The sequence below is a fragment of the Metopolophium dirhodum genome, chromosome 3, assembly GCF_019925205.1.
Source record: "Metopolophium dirhodum isolate CAU chromosome 3, ASM1992520v1, whole genome shotgun sequence".
NCBI classification, from domain to species: domain Eukaryota; kingdom Metazoa; phylum Arthropoda; class Insecta; order Hemiptera; family Aphididae; genus Metopolophium; species Metopolophium dirhodum.
The window spans coordinates 35,557,692-35,573,188 of NC_083562.1; the positions used below are offsets into that span (position 1 = coordinate 35,557,692).

Sequence of the window (15,497 nt, forward strand, 5' to 3'; positions counted from 1 at the left end):
TGTTGATGTTAATATTTTCATTACCACGGATCGACAGACAACAACGCATAATAATGGAAACCATACAAAGGGGTTATTTTTAGAATGTTTTTACAAATGTCTTGTTATCGACGGTAATACCCGCATCACGGTATTTACAATACAGTTAAGTACTAATCGCGATACTTTATCGCGTCGTCATTTCCCAAATAACCGAAAACAGATACCTATTAGAATATTTTTAGAACAACATACTTTAGAATATATTTTGTATTTCATTGTTTAATTGTCAATCATCTGATTACCTCGATAATTCGTGCTATATTCATTTCCGGGTTTATTTGATTGACGTCTTGTCAAATTATACAACATAACTAGCTTATTTTTAATGTCACAATCAGACCAAAAGTGAACAATCGTCATTGTGAGGCTTTAAAATATTTTGGTCTACTTACAGTTAACACCGGGCGATTCTTTTATCAAACAACAACCAATATTTCATAAAGTGTAAATATTTTTTTACATCGTTTCAAATCGCTTATAAAACAACGTTTTTATTAAAAAATTGTATTTTTTATCCTTATAATTTTTTAAGTTTTTCACTTTTTTGTATGACAACATAGGGTTTTAATTTTATATTCCAAAGCAGAGTATTTTACTTGGTATTTCGATACATGAAAATCGAATTTGGGACGAGTAGTTTATGAGTTATAAGTATTTAAAGTTTAGATGAGCGGAGTGGAGTGGTACGGGGTTACCCCGCGAAATGTTTGTCCACTTCTATGTGTCGAAATACTAAGAAAAATATTCTGCTTTGGAATATAAAATTAAAAAACACTATGTTGTATAAAAAAAGTAAAAAACTTAAAAAATTATAAGGATAAAAAATATAATTTTTTAATAAAAACGGTTGTTTTGTAAGCCGCCAGTGGTCAGCGTAGCCGTATTTGAGTAAAATCAGCGTTTAATTCTAAACATTCGTTTGACGACGAGCCAGCTTATGTTGACGGTGTACCCATAGTAATTCGATGGGATAATTTTTTAATACGATTTTTAAGGTTTAAGGCCACCCACAAGTGACGGCTTCTTCTTCGAAATATGAAGGAAATGGAATTAAGGCCCTTCAGAATCGTTATCCAAGTATATTTAATGTAAAATCGTGCCCGATCTCGATTGAAAAATTTCAAGGCATTCGCTTAAAAATCTGAAAGCAACGACAGCTACACGTGTAGTACTAACACAATCTAGTGTATCTGCTGGAAAAAAATTCGGACGGACCGTTTGTTTTAATTTTGGTGGCCCTGAAAAGGGCCGTTTTAAACTGTGTTTGTAGGGTAAGGTAGCAAAGTTAGGCCTTCTTCTCGGTCTTCTTGGGCAAGAGCACGGCTTGGATGTTGGGCAACACACCGCCTTGAGCGATGGTTACTCCGGACAACAATTTGTTCAACTCCTCGTCGTTCCTGATGGCCAATTGCAAATGTCTGGGGATGATACGAGACTTCTTGTTGTCACGGGCGGCGTTACCGGCCAACTCCAAAACTTCAGCTGCCAAGTACTCCATGACGGCGGCCAGGTATACCGGTGCTCCGGCTCCGACACGTTCGGCGTAGTTTCCTTTTCTCAACAGACGATGGATACGACCGACCGGGAACTGGAGTCCGGCGCGGGACGACCTGGTCTTGGATTTGCCTCCCTTCGATTTTCCTGCTTTGCCGCGTCCGCTCATGATTGTAATTGTGCTTGGAATGGTTCAGATTCGATACTAAATGAGACTGATGTGCGATTTCTCTTTCTCTCTGCTATGGGTGACGGCCTGTAGCCTAATGGGAAGTACCAGACTTATGTCTTTGTCTTCCTGTATGATGTAATTCTCGGAGTTTTGGCTTGTTTATTTAGGTGTTATTTTTTGAAGTAGAAAGGTCTTGATTTACATATAGGGTCTTCTGGGTCTGGTACTCCTAATTTTTGAATGTGTGGGTAGAGGGATCTTGTGTTTTTATTAAACATTATCGTAGTGGCTTTCCTGGCATCTTCCTCTATTGACGGGATTTTAGTTATTGCGAGTAAGGATTTGTTTGACTGGTATGGTGGAATGGCTGTTATTGATCTTAGTCCTACGTTTTGCACGGCTTCGATCTTCTTCCAGTTTGACCTACTAATTTTAGGCCCCCATGCAGGTGCGGCGTAGAGGAGGATGGGCCTTATATATATTTTAAATAGAGATAGTCTTGCATTAATTGGGATATGGCTTTTGCTATTTAGCAGCGGATAGAGTGCCGCTCTTGATCGTTTGGCCTTGTTAATTATGTCCTCAACATGATTGTGGAGACTTAGGGACTTGTTTAATGTTACTCCTAAATATTTTGCATCTCTTGACCAGTTGATTTCCGTGTTGTGGATCGTAATTTTCTTTAATTTAGTTGTTGCTTTCGTTCCAAAGAGAATTGCAACTGTTTTGGAAACATTTAGTCGTAATCTCCACTGAGTGAGCCATCTCGTTGTTATGTTTATTTGCCGTTGTAGTCTTAGTATAGCGTAGGTAGCGTTTTTGTTGCTAGTGTGAAACATAGTGTCATCCGCAAACAGAGATGTTGATACCTGTGGTTCGGAAGGTAGGTCGTTGATGAACACGGTATACAATAGTGGGGATAAGCATGAACCCTGCGGAACGCCTGCTTCGATTTGCCTTGTTGTTGACTGGTGGTGGGATATCTTGATAAAGAATTGTCTATTGGTCAGGAATGATTTGATGAGTTTTACCAAGTTAATGGGTGTTCTCGTACCGAGGAGTTTGTGTATAAGACCGTTGTGCCATACCCTGTCGAATGTGCGATGTGCGATGTGCGATACGCCTGAAATTTTCGTATATATAGTAAAATTGTGGATAGCAATTCTGTGATTGGACAGAGATAACAACACTACGATACTACGTCACACCGTTCGGTTGACTTTCATTACCAAACGTTGTGGTTTTCGTTCGACATAACCGTGAAACGTACTCGTAGAGAAACTTCTATTTTCCGTTGTTATGGACAAATCGACGATTCTATTTATATCGTCATCACTGTGGGTTTTTACACCAATAAACGAACGGCATGTCGCTTGGGTTTGGTAATATATACCCCCAGTGATGTACTGCCAAATCATCCTCCCTCATCCCCCACACACTTCCCGACAAACGCTAGATACAGACCTGACATACTTGACATAGCACTCGTTCGACTACCTTATCCTACTCAAATCGACAACCTCAACGAGCTATCTTCTGACCACAACCCTATCCTTCTGGAGACCTTGTGTACTCCGGTATCATCGTCCCCTCCAACGACTATCCGCTTCATTAACTGGACAAAATACAAGACAATCCTATCCAACTTACCAAACCCAACTGAACGACCGACCATCAACAGTGAGTCGATCGACTTGGCAATTGATACTCTCACCAAAAACATACAACACGCGATCGAAGCTAGCGTATTTACCCCTAAACACAAAAACTCTTCCTTTTTACTACCTGACTACATAAAACTTGAAATAACGGAAAAAAACCAATTACGCCGTCAATGGCAAAGAAACCGTGACCCGACTACCAAACGTCAACTTAACGCCAAAATCTCACTAATCAGAACTTTACTCGAAACTCACAAAACTGACCAGTGGGACATTTTTCTTAATTCTCTTGACCATCAGGACGGCTCTATATACAAACTAAACAAATGTCTCCTCCACAAACGTCCTGCATCCCACCCTCTCACCGGCCCCAACGGTCTAGTTTTTCCGGCCATCGATCGAGCCGAGCTGATAGCTGACTCTCTCGAACTCCAATTCCAACCAAACCCTGGTCCCGACCTTCCAGAAGTTTCTGCCCACTCCAACTTACTTCGAAACATAAGTATCACCAAATCTAATTTATTCACCACCCCTGGCACAATCCAAAAAATCATAAACAACCTCCGCAAAAAGAAAGCCCCTGGTGTCGATCTCATCACCAACACTGCTCTTAAATTTCTACCGAATAACATTCTACTTTCCTTAACACAAGTTATAAATTGCTCCCTCAGAATTTGCTACTTTCCACGTGCTTGGAAAAAAGCAGTAATAATTTCCATCCCTAAGCCGGGTAAAGATCACAAACTTCCCGAAAATTACCGACCCATCGCTCTACTCTCCTCAATATCAAAAATTTACGAACGAATCATCCTCTCTCACCTTCAAACCAATCTTCGAGACAAAATCCGCCCAGAACAATTTGCTTTCAGACCTGAACACTCTACCACTCTACAACTGACCAAACTTACTCACCAACTTAGTCAGAACTTTAACAAAAACGTTAACACCGCCTCCATTTTCCTTGACGTGGAAAAAGCCTTCGACCGGGTCTGGCACGTCGGCCTCCTCTACAAACTGTCCCAACTCAACATCTCGACTGAAATCGTTAAAATCATCGAATCCTTTCTCACTGACCGCACTTTTGTCACAAAAATCGAAGACTCATTCTCGTCCACCAGACACATACTCGCAGGCGTCCCTCAAGGATCCTGCCTTTCACCTACTCTCTACTTGACTTACATTAACGACATACCAACAACTCCTAAAGCTCACCTCTCACTATTCGCTGACGACACTATGTTCTTTACTTTCGACAAAAACCCGAAACGCGCAGCCATACAATTACAACACCAACTCAACCTAGCTACCACATGGTTTCATCGCTGGAAAATCAAAATAAACCCTACCAAAACAATAGGTATTCTTTTCGGACGTTCCAATACTACTCACATCCCACCACTACTACTCGACAACCATCCAGTGACTTGGTCCAATCATGCCAAATACCTCGGCGTTACAATAGGACGCAAACTCACCTTCGACAAACACGTTCAAGACATCACCAAAAAAGCCACTCGCGTCCGCGGAATTCTTTACCCCATTCTCAACCGTTCTAGCCCTGTCCCAAAATCTTCAAAGCTCAATATTCTAAAACTCTACGTCTCTCCAATTCTTTCATATGCTGGCCCCTCTTGGGCTCCTTTCATCGGTCCCTCACATTGGAGACGTATCGAATCTGTTCAAAACATCGGCATTCGCACGATAACGGGTTTACCCACTATCGTTAAAAATTCGGTCCTTCTAAAATCGACAAATTTCAAATCTATTCAAAACTCCATTCGTTCCCAAACCAAATCAATGTTCTACAAAAATTCTTTCTCGAATCATACTTACATCCGACTTCTAGGTAAAACACACCCTCCCCCAAATACTAAACGTAAATTGAAACCCTACCCACTCTCTTGGGCAGACCAATAAATCTAACCATTTCTTCTTAATTTCCATCCACTAGTAGAGGCATAAGCCTGGAATAGTAAACGGCATAGCCATCCCTTTCAAAGCAAAGCAAAAGCCAAATCATCACTCAGTACACAACGTTTCAGTCGTCAACAAGTTTTCTATTTACAACTATTCGAAATGGCTCCAGGAGGAAAATCGGCGGGCAAAGCAATGAAGAAGTCGTCCGGCAAGGCACAAAAGAACATCGCCAAGTCCGACAAGAAGCGCAAGCCCAAGAGGAAAGAATCGTACGCAATCTACATCTACAAAGTGTTGAAACAAGTACATCCCGACACCGGAGTCTCGTCCAAAGCCATGAGCATCATGAACAGCTTCGTCAACGACCTGTTCGAGCGCATCGCCGCCGAATCCAGTCGTCTGGCCCACTACAACAAACGTTCGACCATTACCAGCCGGGAAATCCAAACTGCCGTCCGACTCTTGTTGCCCGGTGAATTGGCCAAGCACGCCGTCAGTGAAGGAACCAAGGCTGTGACCAAGTACACCAGCTCCAAATAAGTCTCCCGTTTTGTGAAATATCATTACTCAACTAAAACGGCCCTTTTCAGGGCCACCAATCGCTATAAAATTTCTGTTCTCTAACAACCATTATTTTTGAACTAAAACTATCGCACGTAGAATATTTTGAACATTTGCAGTGTGTACAGAGCGGGGAGCACTGCGTGATTATCGGGATAATTAAAAAAGAAAACAACGAAAAAAAAATGCCGTCCGGTTACGTGAGAAATTTACTAAAACATCGAGTTCTTCTTTGATAGAATGATATAATATCGTGTGTATTATTATAAATGCGATGGATATTAATAGACGTTGTGCGGGTTTTACCGTCGAAAACACGAGATTCGGCAAAAACATGCTAAAAATAACCAATCTTATGGGCACGGCAAATTTCATTATTATTATTTAACTGTCGGTCGATCCGTGGTAATGAAAAAATTAACGTTAATATATATTTGAGCGACTGTGAGTAATAGCTATACCTAACCAGACTGTAATGTCAACATGGGTCTTTCGGGTTTTTAATTAGGTACAATCGGTATCTTACGTAATTGAAGCCATATAAACACCGAGAATCCTGGATAATTATTGTTTATTTATCGACTATCAGTAATAAAAATATATTTATAACAATGTCAATGTTTACTCGGTAAATGGCGTACCTATTCATCAAACTTCCCCAGAACGCGGGACAAAAGTATCTATAAATAAACAGACGATAATCGGCTGCTAGTGTCGTGTATAATTATAATGTATGTTTTATACGTCGTGGTCTCGTGGATATTGTTGCACTGTTGAATTATTCGATTCCCGACAGTTATCCAAATTAAATAATATAGTCCATCCAAATAACAAAAATGACCATCCGCCAAATTCTGGTTCAAGTGCCACGGTTGTACCAAAAGTACGACAACGGCATTGTAATATTTTTAACATTAAAAAAAGGGTTTTTTTTAATTTTTATTATAACATTATCATAATATCCCAGGTGGCAAGATGACATTTTATTTTATTTATGATAAAAAAATTATATTTTTATTTATATTTTCCACACATCTTACAATATTATTATTAAAATATTTTTACTCTTTTTGAGCTATTTATAGGTACAAGTAAATTTCGAATTTTATTAGATTTTTTTTTTAACCTCAAAACCTATAGATAATAGGTGTAGCTAAATAACACAAAATTACAACGTGCAAAATTTACAATTTCACAAAACGTATCATTGAAATATGTAGTAATATTTTACTGGTGACATATACATTGGTGACACTGATAAGGGCTCAAGAAAAATTGGTTGTTATTGAATAATAAACTCGAATGAAATTTTAAAATACATGACGTAGGTAATGCGTGAAGTTCTGAACATCAGCTGAGTGTCGTCAAACGCTGATTCAACCATATTTTTCAGCAAATAGTCGGGTGAAAAAAAAAATTCGGTGTCCGGTTATTTAAGGATTTTATCGGTCCCTATGATGTATATGGCAAAACATATAATAGTATACTATAAATACGATGGATATTCGTATCATTAATAGCAGCTATTACCGTCGATAACAAGGAATTTGGTAAAAACGTTCTAAAAATAAATCATCAATGAAAAACCTATAGAAATACCGATACAAGCAATAATGTACCGACGTAATTAAAATGTTATTATCATTTAAATCGTTTATACGTCACCGAGTTAGCAAATTGTCCGTGTCGATAAATATTTAATTCAATTCAAGTCTAAAATGGTAAATTTGAGCACCAAAATAAAATTAAAACAAACTTACGCGTAAACACCGACTCTTCCGACGAAACGTAGAGATGTGTCATAAATATTATATATATATATATATATATATATTTCATGCCATCAGTGAAGGAACTAAGGCTGTGGCCAAGTACACCAGCCCCAAATAAATCTCTCGTTTTGAAATATCATTACTCAACCAAAACGGCCCTTTTCATTATTTTAATAATATTGTCTATGCATACTATGTAAGCTGTTTTATTTTACTTATGAATTAACAATATTCATTTTATTAATTTAGGTGACAATGATCCAGATGATCCAGTCCCATTGACACACTGCAGTCATACGGTTGAAGAATCTGAAAAAGTTCGAGTCAAATACTGTACATGAGCTGTTGGGTATTTACTTACAATATTATTTTAATAATGTATTAATGTTTGTATATGTTGGCTGTTTGTGTTCAGTTCTAGACTGTGTTTATAGACGCATTGTATCTAGTTAAACGTTTAATTTATAACTTATATGTATATCCTTATGATGGATAGAAATAATATTGTAATAGGTAATAATAATTTGTTAGTTTTGTCTATGTGCGTGCTATGTTAGGTTTACTATTAATTGTGTTCAGTGTTTGGTGGCAGACCGGTCCAGGCTACTAAGTGCAAAGGCATATATATTTTTACAAAGTTAAATTATATTTTACCGTTTAAGATATATTATTTAAAATATGGTTAGGTTAGGTTTTATGCCACACGAGCAAATATATACATTTTGAACCATGTTGGGTCAATGTTTTGTAGTTGACTTTTTATTATGTATATTAGGTAAATAAATATTGTAATTTTTTGCTTTTGCAGTAACCATTAACCAATAAACCTTTTTACTAATTAGTTTTATTAGGTATACCTAACTGATAATATTTGTGTTGATCAATGTTGTGTCTTTATGTTTGTCGATACTTCATATTATTTAAATGTTGTTATTTACTAAGAAAACAAGTTGTACAATTTTAAACATTAAATGATCAAACCGAGTAAGTATTGTGTACTAAATTTAAATTGTTCATCTTATGCATGAATTCTGAACATTTTAGATCCTGATGATCCTGCTAATTTATTACCAGCATCCCAGTTAGAACGTAAATATAGGGTTGTTCGAGGCCCATTTCAACCCAAACTTAAATCGTATCCACGAACAATGTTTGGAGATAGATTGCGGTGCTTTAATAAATCTTGGTATGAATAATTATTCAATTGGCTTGAGTACAGTGTGAAACTAGATAGAGCTTTTTGTTTTCCCTGTCGGATGTTCACCAATTCTTCAGGAATAAATGCCGGCTATACAGATTCTGCGCATTCAAAAGTTGGATTTAATGATTGAAAACTAGCTACAACTAAATTTAAAGCACACCAAACCTCAAACACACTCATTTAAATACCATAACTTCATTAACAAACTTTTTGCATTTAAATCCAATAGATATAGTTTTAGATGAAGAGAGAGAACTTATACATAGTCAAAAAGAACAGCAAATATTAAAAAATAGACAAATCATGCAACGCTTAATTGATATAACTCCTCTTTGTATTGGTGGACGTTCATTCCGAGGAAAAAATGAGAAGGAAAGTAGTTACGATAAAGGTCTGTTCAAAGATGTTGTTACACTTTTGGCCAAATATGATCCTCTTCTTAAATCTCACTTAGAATTAGGTCCAAAAAAACGCGACTTATTGTAGTGATATAATTCAAAACGATCTAATTATATCCAATAAGTCAAGTTTCTAAAAAATCAGTTAAAACTTAAAATTGAAAATAAAAAATATCAATTATTGCTGACGAGACAAGCGATTTCGGACACCACGAACAGCTATCAATAGTTTCAAGGTATTTTGATGATGTACAAAAATGTCCAGTGGAGCAGTTTGTAGGTATGAACAGAACAATGTCAACTGATCCGCAGACTATTTTTAATGCAATAAATGATGTTGTTAACGACTATGGTATAAAATGGGAGATTTTAAATACAACCATATTAAAATATTTACCGAACATTGAACTTGGAAACGATATTATATTTGAAACGTTATAATATTACTATTCGTTTAGTATTTATGAACTATCGTCAGCGAGATTTTAAAAAAAAAATAAAGTAAATTACTGGACAGATGATGATGCCAAAGATAAAGCTTCATAATGTCATAAACGCAACGGGTGCGTAATAATTTATATTCTGCGCGTTTTTATGTTCACTAATGTGCTGTTGTTATCTTAAACAAATTGTTAATTATCTTTACGTTTGTTACCACCAAATAACTAGAACGGACTATTTCCGTGTTAGTATCGTATTCCAACCAAGTGTTCAGCAGTGAGTTATCATTACTTTGGGTTATAAACGATGTATAGAAAAAAATGGTGGCCCTGAGAAGGGCCTTTTTAAGATGTTTTAAAACTTCAAAAGTAAGTATTGTCAGTATTTTACATTGTTTCTACCCGAAATTTTAACGAGGCAGACTTTATCAATAAATCTCGTCTTAATCGTACTTTACCGAAATCATACAATAAATACGGGAAGGTAAAATGGGAATCTGTTTTATCAATGTGCTTCGATGGTGCAGCAACAATGTCGGGAAGTGTAAACGGAGTTCAAGCTAAATTCAAAAAGAAAAATGATAAAGCGTTCTTTGTTCATTGTCTCAATTTGATTTTAGTAGATTCAGTTGGGAGAGAAAATAGAATAACATTTGATTTTTTCGGTAACATTCAGTTGATCTACTCATTTATTGAAGGCAGTTGCACTAGACACGGCGGTATTTTGGAAACAATTGCAAATTCTTTAAACTTAATGTAATTAAAATGATGTTATTTTTATAAATCGTTTATACGTCACCGAGTTAGCAAATTGTCCGTGTCGATAAATATTTAATTCAATTCAAGTCTAAAATGGTAAATTTGAGCAGCAAAATAAAATAAAAACAAACTTACGCGTAAACACGGACTCTTCCGACGAAACGTAGAGCTGTGTCATATGTATCAAGGACCAGACGTTCAGATGTCCGCCGCCGAAGAAACAGCTGCCTTTGTCCCGCTCCGAACTGAAACTTGAAAGTATCGAAATATTTGATGAAAATAACCCGAACGTAACGAAATGTGCGAGTTTAAGTTATATTATTTACTGCTTAACGACTTGTCTTTCTATTCACGTCTCGGTTTATTATTTTTGTTCGATTGAATTATTTGAACGTCAACACAATTGGCGATTGTCACAGGCGATATAAATATAACATTATAATTTGATAATAAATAATATTCATATCGTTAATAACCATTGTGCGGGTCACGAGGAATTTGGTAAAAACATTCTAAAAATAACTCATCAATGAAAAACCTATAGAAATACCGATACGGGCAATAGTATCTCGACGTAATTAAATGTTATTATTAGTCGGTTATAAATAATATTGAATTTGGGAATTCCTTAACAATAATTGTAACCGATGTTTTCATTTTGATCGATTGCAATATAATCAAACTGCAACTGGGTACGTTTCACCCGTCCATAGTCTGAAACGACCAAACACGCGAACGGACTTTATAAAATATTATTTTCTAAATCACGCGTAATACAATCGTACACAGCTTACTGTAAATGTATGAAATATATTTATTGAGAGAAGTGCGAGTCATAAAATTGGTGGTCCTGAAAAGGACCGTTTTAAGGAAGGAAGAGGGGATAGTATTTTACTACCGCACTACTTCTTTTTGGGAGCTGCGGTTTTCTTGATCGGAGTTTTCTTCGATTTGGGTTTGACGGCGGCCGGCTTTTTCGCTTTGGCTGGGGCCTTCTTTGGTGTAGTCGCCTTGGGTTTCGTCGCAGCGGCCTTTTTCGCTTTTTTGGCTGCTGGTTCACCCGCCGCGGGTTTCTTGGCGGCTACGAGCTTCTTCTTCTTCGGTGTTCCGGCGGCTTTGACTTTTTTGACGATGGATTTCTTCTTCTTGGCTACAACGGCCTTTTTCGGCTTGACCTCGGCGACGGGCAACTTGAAGTGTCCCGAAGCGCCGGTTCCCTTGGTCTGGACGACGGTACCGTTGGCGACGGCGGCTTTCAAAAACTTCCTGATGAAAGGCGCCAGCTTGGCGGGATCGACTTTGTAGTTGGCGGCCAAGTATTTCTTGATGGCCGGTAACGACGAACCTTTCTTCTCCTTGAGCTCCTTGATGGCCGACGTGACCATCACGGCGGTGGTCGGGTGCAACGCAACGGTCTTCTTGACTTTAGAAGCCGACAACTTCTTCTTGGCAGGAGACTTCTTCGCGGCCGGCGATGCGGCGACTGGAGCCGGAGTTGTAGCGACGGTGTCTGTCATGTTGATGATGATATTGTTCAAGTAAATATTAAAAACGATGGATGATTCGTCTGTTCACTGCGGTGATACCAAACGGGTTAAAAAATGTGTAAATATATACAGTGCACCGTGCCAACTAGTAAACCAGTGTGATTCGCGTCGTCGTCCGAGCTACGGTTGTACAATCGTTTTTCACAATATCTCAACGGGAAATGGTGGTAAAAATCTGGCTTTGAACTTTTTGGAAAGCTAACTAAATTCTAAACGATCGCCAATGATTATTGCATCGCCACCCAGTACCACGAAACCACCACGAGTCGTTATTTCCACACTTCCGACCGCGTTTTCGTAAACCGTATTTGAAGGTCTGTCGTATGACTGAAACCAGTCGAAAATTGACAAAAATATTTTGGATGAATTCTCCACGAGTTTCCCGAGACCATAGAATTTGCAGATTTCCAATCGACCGATTTTCCGACGAACAGTGGCTGTTCGAATATGAAGGTTTTAGGACTCTGCTACGGCACGGTGTCACCGGCGTTTCTACCTGAAATTTTAACGAGGCAGACTTTATCAATAAATCTCGTCTTCATCGTACTTAACCGAAATCATGTTGAATACACAATTATAATAACACATTGTCAGAGGACTTCGGTCGAAACTCAGTGCAAATTTGCAACAATTTATGTTCATTTGTATGCACTTTTTGTCAGACCTACCGATGGACCGGATAACGTGATGAGACTTTTGAAAACTGATTTGAATACACTAATATATTTACTTGAGATCGATAACAACACATTTTCTCGTTCCTAAACTCCTATCGATTTTGTTTAAATATTTAATATTTTCCAAAATTTTTAAAATTCAAATAAAATAAATAAATAATCTTAAAACGTGTGCTGATCGACCTCAAGACAAGTAATCGTATTAACAACTGCAAATAAGTGTTCAGGAGTCTCATCGCGTTATATCTGGATAGACGAAAAGTAAAAAAAAAAAAGTAAAAAAATGAACGTGAATTGTTTACAGTTCACCTGCGCAACGTCGTGGCCTGTACGTACACGCATTAATTGTTGTCTCCGTCTTACAAGTGATAAAGTACATGAAAAAATTCACGCAATGCCCTCAATTAATATTTTAATTCGAAGTTTCGTTGTAATTAGTTAAAATAAAACCATGGATTATAATTAAGAATTTCCCAAATGAAATTTTATTTATAACCGCATCAATGATTTAACTTATAATGACATTTAATTACGCCGAGATATTATTATTATTCCCCGTCCCGGTATTTCTATAGAAACTAATTTTCTGAATTTTAGTTCTTACAACAATAATTTACATTTTCTACGTTTTTGGACACCCTTTTTGCCAGTATTCTCAATATCATTCTATGAGGTTTTTCATTGGTGAGTTATTTTTAGAATGTTTTTACCAAATTGTTTGTTATCGACGGTAATACCCGCACAACGGCTATTAATAATATGAATATCTATCGTGTTTATAGTACCTATACTATTATACATGGTCATCATGGTTACTCTATCATATTATGGGAACCGATGTTTCTTGCAATATATAACAATTATAATGTATACAATGAAATTCGAAAAAAAAAAACATTCTAAAAATAAATCATTAAACAAAAACCTCGTGGCTTATTCATGGTAGGTTCACGTAACGAATGACGTAGTGAAATAGTAAATCACCACTGGAATTCACAAAAAATAATCAACTGATCACCAAACCAAACCAGGCAGCAATTTATTCGATAATATCATTAGAATAATAGCTTTAGAACTCGATTAAGCAATTAATATTACAACATTATCCTGGGCTGGAAGAAGCAATGATTGACTCGAAAAATATATTTCTTGAAGCTTTTTTTGTAATATTGAATTCAAAGTCCCGCAATAATATCATAACAAGATTACGGTTACCAACGTAACGGTTATTTCTATGTTTTGACTTAGGGTAGTATTTCAATTGTAATCATGGAAAAACGTTCAAAGAACAATATTATGGATAATCTATTATATTCGGAACGTTATTCCGCGTGTTTTCTTAAACAAATTGGGAATTATCATTGTCGCCACCGAATATAACCAACTTGAACGGAATGTTTTCTTTTATTCTAAGGTTTTATAAACGATATACTATGGTCATATGGTGGCCCTGAAAAGGGCCTTTTTAAGATGTTTTTAAACTTCAGAAGCAAGTATTTAACCTCCGAAACCGTACAGAGTACGACCTTGTCGTTTGAGAGCGTACACGACGTCCATGGCGGTGACGGTCTTCCTCTTGGCGTGCTCGGTGTATGTGACTGCGTCACGGATCACGTTTTCCAGGAATACCTTCAGAACTCCGCGGGTCTCTTCGTAGATCAAACCGGAAATACGTTTAACACCGCCTCGGCGAGCCAACCGACGGATAGCGGGCTTGGTGATTCCCTGGATGTTATCACGGAGCACTTTACGATGACGTTTCGCGCCTCCTTTTCCCAGACCTTTTCCTCCTTTGCCTCGTCCTGTCATTTTGAATGTTGGAAATAGTGTTGGACAACTTGCTCGGATGTGAACTGAACGTTGACTGATACTTTTCTTCAGGTCGCAGTCCCTTTTAACCGTTTCTCTCGACACCGAACCACCAATCGGAACCATGACCGGTTATCCCCCCACCCCGCCGCTAAAATTCTAAACGTTAAACATCGTCCAATGAGGACGACGCATACTGTGATATCAATCATCATCATCTTTTTTTTCATCACTATCCTGTTAAGACGTCCACTGCCAACTATACTCTGCAGCCAGCCGTTCTCAACACTTCAACAGGGCAACAGCGCCCACGGTTCACACCACGAACCTACAAACACAAAACAGCCGTTCTCACTGCTTCAACAGGGCTCCAGCGCCCACGGTTCACACCACGAACCTTCAACTCAAAACAGCCGTTTTCACCGCTCTTCAACGGGGCACCAGCGCCCACAAGTAAGCCGTTGCGAAAGCGACGTCCCTCCGTTTTAGCTGTCGTGGGGCCGCGCCCTCACATAGCCACAGCATCCCATCCCCTCCATTTAACACACACACCCACGCCTATCAAACATGGGCAAAAAACGCAAAGGGGGAAACCCTCCTACCAACCACTTACTTAAAATATCACGTCAACGTTCTGCTCCCCCCTCTCCAACTCCGTCAGGAACTTCCGGCTCCGAAACTCTAGACTCCTTTTCTGACTCAAGCATCTCGACTCAACACTCTCATTCCTCACTAAACTCCGTACTATCTACAGATACATTACTTCCTGCATCAACCAACACCGTCCCAACAACCCAATCACCGTACAAATCTCCAACAATCCACAGACCACCTCCCATAATCCTGAGCTCCGTTTCCTGGCGTAAGGTCGCGCCCACCATTTACGCACTCCCCAACTTGCAACCAAGCTCTCTGTCGGCCAAGGCCTCCGGCGATCGGGTGACCTTAAAGGCCGCCGATGCGACCCTTTTCCGGCTAATCCAAAAAACTCTACTGAAACTTAGTATCGAATTCCACACCTTTTCACTCCCCGAAGAACGATCCCTT

The 15,497-nt window shown here is 38.3% G+C and overlaps 4 protein-coding genes across 5 annotated transcripts; 1 reads left to right on the forward strand and 3 right to left on the reverse strand.

The window, feature by feature from the left end:
- Window positions 1–1,281: 1,281 nt before the first annotated feature.
- LOC132941752 (histone H2A-like) lies at window positions 1,282–1,705 on the reverse strand. Its single transcript, XM_061009908.1, has one exon. It carries the CDS (start codon window positions 1,703–1,705, stop codon window positions 1,328–1,330), a length of 378 nt encoding a protein of 125 aa, XP_060865891.1. The 3' UTR covers window positions 1,282–1,327.
- Window positions 1,706–5,445: 3,740 nt separating this feature from the next.
- Window positions 5,446–5,826, forward strand: LOC132940656 (histone H2B-like). Its single transcript, XM_061008367.1, has one exon. The coding sequence runs from the start codon at window positions 5,446–5,448 to the stop codon at window positions 5,824–5,826; it is 381 nt and encodes a 126-aa protein (XP_060864350.1).
- A 1,983-nt stretch (window positions 5,827–7,809) lies between these two features.
- On the reverse strand, window positions 7,810–12,008 carry LOC132940366 (histone H1A, sperm-like). 2 transcript variants are annotated; one of them, XM_061007919.1, is made up of 3 exons: window positions 10,744–12,008; window positions 10,553–10,668; window positions 7,810–7,928 (listed from the first exon to the last, which is right to left on the reverse strand). In XM_061007919.1, exon 1 carries the CDS (start codon window positions 11,932–11,934, stop codon window positions 11,320–11,322), a length of 615 nt encoding a protein of 204 aa, XP_060863902.1. In that variant the 5' UTR covers window positions 11,935–12,008; the 3' UTR covers window positions 7,810–7,928; window positions 10,553–10,668; window positions 10,744–11,319. The 2 variants fall into 2 exon arrangements, with proteins under 2 accessions (XP_060863902.1, XP_060863901.1); XM_061007918.1 differs by having other exon boundaries at window positions 10,553–12,008.
- Window positions 12,009–12,151: 143 nt separating this feature from the next.
- LOC132940372 (histone H4-like) lies at window positions 12,152–14,582 on the reverse strand. Its single transcript, XM_061007926.1, has one exon. The coding sequence runs from the start codon at window positions 14,574–14,576 to the stop codon at window positions 14,139–14,141; it is 438 nt and encodes a 145-aa protein (XP_060863909.1). The 5' UTR covers window positions 14,577–14,582; the 3' UTR covers window positions 12,152–14,138.
- Window positions 14,583–15,497: the final 915 nt, after the last annotated feature.